The sequence below is a fragment of the Arachis ipaensis genome, chromosome B02 (assembly GCF_000816755.2).
Source record: "Arachis ipaensis cultivar K30076 chromosome B02, Araip1.1, whole genome shotgun sequence".
In the NCBI taxonomy this organism is placed as follows: domain Eukaryota; kingdom Viridiplantae; phylum Streptophyta; class Magnoliopsida; order Fabales; family Fabaceae; genus Arachis; species Arachis ipaensis.
This window is the reverse complement of record NC_029786.2, coordinates 13,497,042-13,507,114: the sequence shown is the minus strand read 5'-3', so window position 1 is coordinate 13,507,114 and position 10,073 is coordinate 13,497,042. Positions and strand designations below refer to the sequence as shown.

The window sequence follows — 10,073 nt, the reverse complement described above, 5'->3', positions numbered from 1 at the left end:
AAGCAGATCTGTCCAACTATTCTTTAATTATTATTATACCTTCACGACAATTCACTCCATAATTTACAATCAAATCAGTCTCAAACCAGAAACAAAATCAGAATAAAGCAACTAAATATATGTTGTGTGTCTCAGTTCTTATACTGGAATAAATTCAATCCATCAATATACCCAAAACTAAAAAACACACTCAGACGGCAAGTCAAGTGAAGAGTTTAGGCAATAAAATACCTCAGCTTTCTTAATATAATGCTTTGAATGGCGACCATATAAAATGGCAATTGACTTACAGCACAGCGAGGTGGACGGAAGAATACAGCACAGCGTCCTTTGACCAGGCCACAAACTGTCTGATACTTTGACAAATTGGCTTTTTTTAATTTAAATATCACTCATACGAATTTTTGTGAACACAGAATTCAAAAGCCTAGTTTTATAACATGGACTCGTGGATTTTGAGAAGATTTTAACCCACAATAATAGATTAAGAATGCTGTTTCAAGGAAAGAATGTGTCGTTACCTTGAAATACGCAAGGTAGTAATGAGCTTCAGATTCAGCATTAGCGAGTGAACAAGCATTTTCAGGTTAGGGGGGTTAAATTTGACATAATACAAAAATGTTGCTAAGATAACTATCTACTTACGTCAGCAGAGAAACATGGGGGAAGGAGAGCACTGAACTACAGAAGCCCATTCCCATTCCCATGGAAACACCATTATAGCATCAAAACCATTGACATACAGCATCAACGTTTCTTTACCAAAATTCAGAAAGTGCAATAAAAATAAGCACTTTCTGTTCTAGTGGATCTCTTACTAACATTTACATTTGACACTACAAGGTTTGTGAATTGTCTGTAATATGCTGATCCAGATACTGCTTCACACGACTAGGATTTGTCTCGAATATGAATGGCATCCCCCTCAACTGCAAAATAAAACCAATTGTATTTTATTTCAAACATTTCGAGACAACTGTAGCAATTTAACTAAGACTTGATTCCTATTTACATAACTAACCCAAAGGGCATCTTATAATTCCAACCGCCTCCACCTCCCTCAACTTAGAAACTAGTGGTAGTGAGTTACGTATATTTGATTATTTTGTAAACTCGAAGAAAGCAGGGATGGAATTGAAATGAGCAAACAGTAACATGCTCATTCTCATAACAAAAACTGTGTTCTTATATTCCTACTAAGGGATATTGGTAGCACAAAGATTCTATGACACTTAATTCCACCAACAACTAGAAACAAAAAAAAAGGAATTTGCAGACCATCCAGCACCTATTAACTCTGCAATCAAATTCTGAGACTCATTTTGATTGTCGACAACACATGGTTGAGAACTAGTTAAAAACTTTTATCCATATGCACAAATACTAAGAGCATGTGTACATGCATGCAGGAAAACTTTTTCAAAGAGGATATGAGGTTCTGAAATACGGGCTATAGAATCATACCTCAATCAAACAATTGGAGTGTAGTCTTTGAGACTGACCAGTCTGCACTTCTTTGTTATTCACCAATATTGAAGTCTTGCCAAAGTTTTTAATGTAGAAAGATCCATCATTGTGCAGCTTTATAACTGCCTGAAAGTTAGCAAAGGAAGAAACATCATTTATATGTCGACGGGTCAAACTTTGTTTTGTTTGGGGGGGAGTAACAATATATGAAAGCACCGAAATCATTGTTGCATCATGAACCAAGTCAAATTTGGTAAATATGACTAACCTGGCGTCGAGATATTTTATTTGCATAACCTCCTTTGCCCAAGTCAATATCTACAGAAACACCTTCTGTTGCCCGTCCAAGTAAAACCTGCAGGAGAAACTGAGATATCACTAAAAGCATTATCTGTTGGCACTTTAATTTGATTGTTGTTCTATGGAAAGATAAATCCTAGAGAATAGCAATTTAGTTACTTTCCTCGCATCATTTGGTGGGTCTTACTTCCCAAAAAAAAAAACATCACAGCTTAGACATTTAAAGGCTCAAAGATTAAAACGCACACAAACATAGAAATGGATTTCACTGAACGGCACAGAACAGATCTGTCCAACTATTCTTTAATTATTATACCTTCACCACAGTTCACTCCAAATTTACAATCAAATCACTGTCTCAAACCAGAAACAAAATCAGAATAAAGCAAGTAAATATCTGTTCATAGACATATATGTTGTGTGTCTCGGTTCTTATACTGGAAATAAATTCAACACATGGATATACCCAAAACTAAAAACCACACTCAGACGGCAAGTCAAGTGAAGAGTTTAGGCAATAAAATACCTCAGCTTTCTTAATATAATGCTTTGAATAGCGACCATATAAAATGGCTATTGCTTCATGTAAAGCAATGGCTCTCTGCATAGAGGAATGAGCACCCTGTTCCAACCTTATGATAGTCCGCTTAGTTTCCTCATGTTGATATGTTGATACTATATTGCAATCAGAATATAATATTGTTAAATTATTATAAAAGAAAATAGACAATGAAATCAACAAAAACGGAATAATATCCAACTATTTATCTTAGATGTATAGGATAAATAATGTAAACAAACTACTACTTGGAGAGTTTAAAAACAGAATATTTACTGAATATCTGCTGATCAACGAAAACATATTCATACAAAGGCACACATATTGCACAAGTTCCAGAAATTATGTAAACTACTAGCAGAAGCGCAGAACTCGTGGTCATGCATCAAACATCATCACATGAAGTCTGGTCCATAATGCACAAGAGCTCACTCATATGCCGCATAACTACTAGCATGTTTCTAAAATGTCACTAGTGAACTGGAACTCATTAGGGGGAAGCATCAAATTTTACAGCTTCTTCAAAAGGAAAAAATACTACTAAAAAGTATCACCTGCCCAAGGGTCCATCACATTTATCACTGTACTATAATAAGACATTAGTTAAATAAAAAATAGGCAACCATAAGGATGCAAAATGAGTGTTTATGAGACTATCCCAAATAACTGAGCCATGCTTCTGTGGCATGAGGCAGAATAAGGCAAGCACCACAAAACATAAATGTTATTTAGTTGGGACATTAGTTAATTATCTGTACTCCAAATAAACAAAATATAAAAGATGTCAAATAGCATCATGCAAGAAGCAATGACAAAAGTAATTTCTTTGTAATACCTTCTTCGTTATAAAACAAATCCTGATCATCTGGATCCAGATCCATATCAAGTATCTGTAGAAGGAAATGAAGGAATAACTCAGAAAATAGCTACAATTATGAAACAAGGTTAAGGTTACTGTTGATTGAAAGGTCTGCACTACACGCCTTACCATTGCCTCTATATCAGAATAACAAGGAACGTCATCATCACTCTCCATATATTGCTCTTCATCTAAAGTTGGAGGAATTGCCACCAGCTGAGACTTGGGAACATCTGAAGACCCCGCATCAGCATGTTGTAAATGACGATCTTTTGGCAAGGCTAAGTTTTTTCCCTGTTTCATGCCAGAGCCATCAGAATAAGGATGATTTCTGAAGCCATTAGACCCAAGGGTTGGTTTCTCACTAAAAGAGTTTGTCACACGACTATTTAGACAATGTGTCAAGCCTACATTGATAGGTGTGTCCTTTGGATTTGCATGCATGATAGCATTGGTTGTGCTAGCTTTATTTCCACCTAACCCACCAGAAACAGACATAGCACTCCTGGATGCTGTATGTGATGCATGAGCATTCGGAAATTCACACTTTACCTTAGAGTTACCAACAGGTCCTGGAAGGGGAGGAGATCCCATCACCTGAGAAGATCCACGAAACTCTGCAGGTTTTTTCTGTTCTACCTTTGTCATTCTACTTGTTTCAAGAGCTTTATGGTTACTAAATCCAGAATCCTGAACACATGATGACATTGGCTTATTGGATTCTGTATACATCCATTCAGATGAATAGGGAGATGTTGAAGGAGGCACATCCAAGGGTAGTAGGAAAACATCAACATTGCATGGAACTTCTGGTTCTTCAGTGTTTAGTGCACAGAATACAACTCCATTAGTTAGTTCAGGAAAACGAGGATCTTTAACAGAGACAGAAGATGATACTTGGTTATCTGATTTCTGAACTGTTTGAGCATTGCTAGACTGTGATCTATTGTTATCATCTACTTTTGCCTGACATGAAACTGACAGATTTGAAACTTTTGGTTGTGATGCCACTGAAGACTCTGCCTCAGCCTTTTCAGGCATCTGATCTTGGCTAACATCATTAGGAGAACTCAGTAGAAGTGAACTCAGACCCTCATAATAAGACTTATCAATCCCATCTTTTCCATCAACATCCATCAGATAGAGTTCTTCCTCATTAGTGAAGTTCAAGAGAGAATTGGACAGTTCTGTTAGGTAAGCCTCCCCACAAGCAATAGAATCCTTAAAATCATCACATGGCATTTCAGGTTCTTGAATGCTCGCATGTGTTTTCCACACTGGCATTTCCGGGAGTGGAGACAAATGTAAGCTATTAAATGATGTACCACATTCTATTTCAGATGAATCAAATACATCATTTCCATCAAACTCAGAACACAGGTTTCCAGGATCACTGTTGATCTGATCAAATGGGGTCTCTAAATTATCGTCACCAATGAAGCTATCAATGGCTAGTTCTTCTGGAACACCCATCTCCTCTGCAACTCCATTGGAAACATCATCCCGAAGAAATTGAGGTTCTGCAGCTCCATTGGAAACATCATCTCGAAGAAATTGAGGTTCTTCTCTAAGTACATCTTGTTGCTCAGCAGGGATATTGTCTTGAACTGGATCCTTAGCTCCGGTGTAATATGCATGGGCAGTAACTCCATTCGATGTAGCACCACCATTCATCATATTTTCAGGAAAAGAATACTGAGCAGGATCAGTATGTGAACCATGGAAACCAAAATGATTGGACATTTCACCTTCGGCCACACAGTTTTCAGGTAAACTCTCATTTCCATTTGCACCATAATTGTCATTTTCAGGATCAACAAGGAAACCTAAGTCCATGGAATTAAACATGTCACTGCGGATTCTTTTCCGCATAGCATAATAGGAAGTCCGTACACTTTCAGCTTTTCTCTTTGCAGAATCAATTTTGCGTTCTCTTGAATTTCCAAACTTGATGAACTTCGATGGGAGAGGTGAAGTAGAAATCTCGAAGTCTGTCATGCTTGCAGATGCTTCCGCAGAAATAATAGGATCATAGAGGATAGAATACCATCTATCGCGTATTTCTTTGAAACTATATCTTCGAGAAAACTGCACCACACCTTTTGCTAGTGACTCTAAAGAAGCACCAGCCTGCAGATAGACAAGTCAAAGACTAAACATGGAGTCCCCCTTCAAAACTCAAACCAGACGGCAAGAACAAACATCTATCCAATTCAGAGCAATTGCCCCTTGACATACATAAACCACGACATTCAGAATCATCCACAAACAGATCCACTCTTCAATATGTAAGGACTAAAACATTTTCCCCATGATATGAGTGTCTACTATCCCCAAGACCTCAAATAATACACATTTAATATGATAAATAGTATGAATATGCAATGAATATAACTCATTGATCCCAACCTAAGAACCCTCTAAGACACACGTTTGTGGATTTTACCATAGGCACCAACTTTACCTAGCAGTACAACTACTATTCATCAGAAAAGGCGCTAAAGCACATTAGATAGACAGTAAATTAAACAAATACGCAGATGCAAAGGCAACAAAAGATTAGGAATGGAGGTTGAAATCGAAAGCTAAGAGTGAATTGGAGAGAGAGAGAGAGAGAGAGAGAGAGAGAGAGAACCTCAACGGCGTTCTTGAGGAGAAGGTTGTCCTCGGAAGTCCAAGATGAGAGAGTGGCAAGAGCACCCATGGCAGCGGCGGTGGCACCACTGACACCGTCTATCGTCGTCTTTTATATTCTAACATGCCATATAGTCTAATATAAACCTTAAAATGTCATTCAAATTAAAAATACTATATCAATCACAATGTTATAATCTTATCCAAATATAAATTCAAAAGTCAAATAACAAAAAAAAAAACTAAATATAAAATGCCAACATCAAAGTTTGTCATCAATTATAAAAATCCGCAAAAACAGTAGTCCAATGACAAGAATAATGAAAAGCAAGTCACAACAATTATACAAATTAACAATTACAAAATCAAAAACAGCACCACAACAACAATTATCAAATTAACAAAATCAAAAACATAAACTCAGATCAGAATAATTATTCAAATTAATAATTGGGCAAAAATACGACAACCTAACAATCACAGGGTCAAAGAATAGCACCTCAATAACAATTTAACAAATTATCAAATTAACAAGATCAAAAACATAAACTAAGATCAAAATAATTATTCAAATTAACAATTGGGCAAAATTACAACAACCTAACAAAGATAGAGTCAAAGAACAGCACCTTAATAACAATTTTACAAATTACCAAGTTAACAATAATAATAACATGAACTCAGATATGAGATCAGCACCACAACAACATTTAAAACAACTAAAACCAAGAAACAACAGCAACAAAGAACTGGCAGCAACCCAAATAAAAGAAAGAACAAGAACAAGGAAAGAAATCACTTCACACCAAAGTTGCGAGAACCGAACCTGTCAGTGAACTGGTCGACTGACTGGTTCAATGGTTTAAAGATCTAACCGTGGTCAAACCAGTTTAATTAAATATAAAATAAATTATTAAAAATACAATATAAATTTTCTTTAAAATTCAAAATTTCACAATTCAACATAAAAATTGTGATTGTTGGCCAACACTGACTTGTGATTGTTGATCATTATTTGCATTCCTCTTCAATACAATTTATCATGTTTATACCAATTTTTAGAGGGAACTAGATAAATTGTATACTTAAAAGATCATATCAAATTGGTGAAGAATCAATCCAGAACTATCAATATCCATCGTAATTGTTGTACATAGTTTTATTGAAGAATGAAAAGTTATTATTTCCGAGCATAACCTGCTACAGTAGAACCAAGAGTGTAGCTATTTTCCAAAATGACAAACTTAAACAGATTTTTCTTTTCTCATCAGCTGCTATGTTGTAATTAACATGCAAACAGTAAGTAATCCTATGTATACAAATCAAAACAATGCTTTTTGGCTTTTCCAGTTTTCCCAAATAATGCTTAACAATGATCTTAAGTTCTTAACTATATTGTTGATCACAACAATGCTTTTCCAGTTTTTCCAAACATTTATAACAATGATCAAAACAATGATAATACTCTTACAGATACTAATTAACTTTTTTTTTTTTTCAAAAAAATAAGTTATGAATGCGATTGAAATTGAACCAAATTAAAAGAACAGGGACTCAGAGAGGTTGGGGTTGGGGACAAACAAAGGCCAAAGGCGAGGACGAGGCCAGAGGGTTAGGGACGAGGACAAGGACGAACAGAGACCAGAGGCGAGGACGAGGAACTTACCGTCGACGACCCACGGCGAGGAGCGAAGAAGCAGCGACGGCGAGAGAGAGCTCGAAGAGGGACGTTGAGCGGGAGAGAGAGAGAGAGAGAGCGCTCGAAGACGGTCTGTCCCCGCCGGCGGCGACAGCACCCTCTACCGGAGGAGAAGAGTTCGGCGATGACTTTGAAGAGGGATGGTGGCTGCGTTCCAAGAAGGTTTAGGGTTGGGTTTGAGAGAGAGAGATAGAGGGATGGGTGGGGTTTTGGGCGTCTTTCTGATTTGTTTTTTACTTTTTTAAAAATCAAAACCGGGAACCTAAAAACCGGACCGGTTCAGTTGGTTCAACGGTTAACCATCGATTCGATCGGTTTTCTACTAGTTTTTTGCAAGACGGTTTTAGACATTAACCAGACCATCTAAAGGAGCGGTTCCCAATTAACCCGGTCGAACCAGCTGGTCTATCTGGTTTTCATAACATTGCTTCCCACATTTTGAAACTCGTGGAGCTCGAAGCCTCGAACACGCGACGGAGAGGGAGCTCAGATGAGGGTTGAACAACAGTGGAAGCACGGCGATACCGCAATAGAAGCTCGGTCAAAATAGAGGCCGAAGCGTGGTGATAACAATAGGCTGGAGGTCTAAAGCTTGAACAAGCGACGGAGAGGGAGCACAGCGGCGGAAGCACGACGATACAGAGGCGGCAGAAGCTCAAAACAGACGAGAAAACGTGGAGAATAGACGCGTTGCGATGACGATAGCGCAGTGCGGACAGTGGCAGTGGAGATCGTGATGGCGGTGGTGGTTGGACGTTCTTTAACGAGATGGAGGCTCCTTCTCTACTGCGAGCCTACGTTCGAGATTGAGATTGAGATTCTGCTGTCTTATAGTACTTAAGGAACTGAGGAAGGGGATTAAGGTTCGAGATTGAAATTATGTTGCTTGCATTGGATACCATTTTCCTTTTTTTTCTTTTTAATTAATGAACAAAACGGCGTTGTTTTGTGACTTTTAATCCAAAATTTGAAAACTAACTAAGTTCAAGTTTGATTCAACCGGGCAGTTTCCAGCCAGTTCAACGGTCCAATAACGATTTTTGAAACATGCAGTTATCCCTTTTGTCGAAATCGCTTTTCTTGTTGGTTTACGGTTCGATCGGCCGATTTAAACCGATTTTCAGAACCTTAAAATTTTTAACAAAGTCTTCTAATCAAATATTTAGCAATAAAAAATTCATAATCCAAAAACAGGAAAATTAAACAAAAAATTCAGATTCACCGTCCAAACTAAATTCAAAGTTTATGTATCAAAGTTTATTAAATAACTTTAATAATAGTAGGCATAATATATATGTACTCAATGCTTAATATTCATAGACGAAATTAAGTCTAGATTCCTGTAGTGGTGAACACTACTTAATGATATTTGGTGGCATCATGTCACTAATTATTAATTTTAATTGAACTAAATAAATTGTTGTATTTGACATTGTAATATTATATGTATAATATTATATATAGTATGAATTCTAGTACGAAAACAAGTTAATATGCTCTGTTGGAAATGTGGTGAATTTAATTGTGTTTTGATTGATACTGTGGGTTGAGATTGATTAGATTTGTGAGAATCGTAATGATTATTATATGTCCAACTTTAGGAGAGGTTATATCTAATTTTTTTGGGAGTTTTGTTGAATGATTCATGTAGTTAACATGTGCTGATTAGTGTTAATAATACATTCATTTTCCAAACATGACGACAGGTAGCAGAGGTAGACCGAGTGGGTCTCGTGGTCGTGGTAGAGAGAGAGTTTCCACCAAATCTCCTGCGACTGTTCAGTCCTCGCCCTTTACCTCGACTGCCCTGTCGACCCCTGTGACGTCACAGGCAGGTTTAGCAAACCAACAGTTCATCTCATCATGGTCCTAAACCCGAACTACGTGTCTCCTTCTACTACGCCCCCCTGTAGATCCAATGACAAAGCCCAAGGTGGGTGATTCCTCCAGTGCCCCAGTAAGATGCCCCTCTACCACCGCCCATCATCCGGGTGAGAATTTGGCCCGATGGCATGCAGGCGTGAGTACATACAATTTTTTAATCTTAAATTTATGCGTTTCTATGTGTTTGTTAATGTTTGGTCATTTCTCTGATAGTAATGCTTGCACACAAGAGATCTCCGAGATCATTAAGTCGATGTACGACCATCCGTAGCCGACCTACACGCAGATTCTGGCTGAAACTAGAGATCGACGGTTTCAGAAGTGGGCGGTAAGAACCCAATAATGTTGAATTAATTAACTGTATTTGAACTGTATTTTATTCCAACTAACTAATGTTGTTAAATCACTTTGTGCAGTTGAAATTAATATGGGATGCATACAATAATCTTATGATCAGGAAGATCTGCGACCACCGGGCCGCTAAACGACTTCAGCAGATGATGAGTAACGTTCGTAAGGGGCACGACCACCTAACGTTGTGGATCTGTCCATCCATCAAGAAGGAACTGGAGGCCTATTTTAACAATGATGAGGGGTTCAAGCATTACCATCTTATGAATGTCGCTAACAGGGCTTCGCCTAAGTCGTCGAAGTATACGGGTGAGTCAGCA

The 10,073-nt window shown here is 37.7% G+C and overlaps 1 protein-coding gene across 2 annotated transcripts; it reads right to left on the bottom strand.

Annotated features, from left to right (window-relative positions):
- LOC107624899 lies at positions 509-8,331 on the bottom strand. Of its 2 annotated transcripts, XM_021115523.1 has the most exons (9): positions 7,486-8,331; positions 5,821-5,938; positions 3,738-5,315; positions 3,315-3,479; positions 3,162-3,216; positions 2,294-2,442; positions 1,736-1,822; positions 1,465-1,593; positions 509-929 (listed from the first exon to the last, which is right to left on the bottom strand). In XM_021115523.1, exons 2-9 carry the CDS (start codon positions 5,887-5,889, stop codon positions 837-839), a joined length of 2,325 nt encoding a protein of 774 aa, XP_020971182.1. In that variant the 5' UTR covers positions 5,890-5,938; positions 7,486-8,331; the 3' UTR covers positions 509-836. The 2 variants fall into 2 exon arrangements, with proteins under 2 accessions (XP_020971182.1, XP_016182874.1); XM_016327388.2 differs by having other exon boundaries at positions 3,315-5,315.

Coding starts and splice junctions, on each gene's coding strand:
- LOC107624899 (XM_016327388.2), bottom strand. CDS start 5,889: ATGGGTGCTCTTGCCACTCTCTCATCTTGGACTTCCGAGGACAACCTT. Junction 5,316..5,820: donor TCCTCAAGAACGCCGTTGAG/GTTCTCTCTCTC, acceptor GTCTATCTGCAG/GCTGGTGCTTCTTTAGAGTC. Junction 3,217..3,314: donor ATTCTGATATAGAGGCAATG/GTAAGGCGTGTA, acceptor TTCCTTCTACAG/ATACTTGATATGGATCTGGA.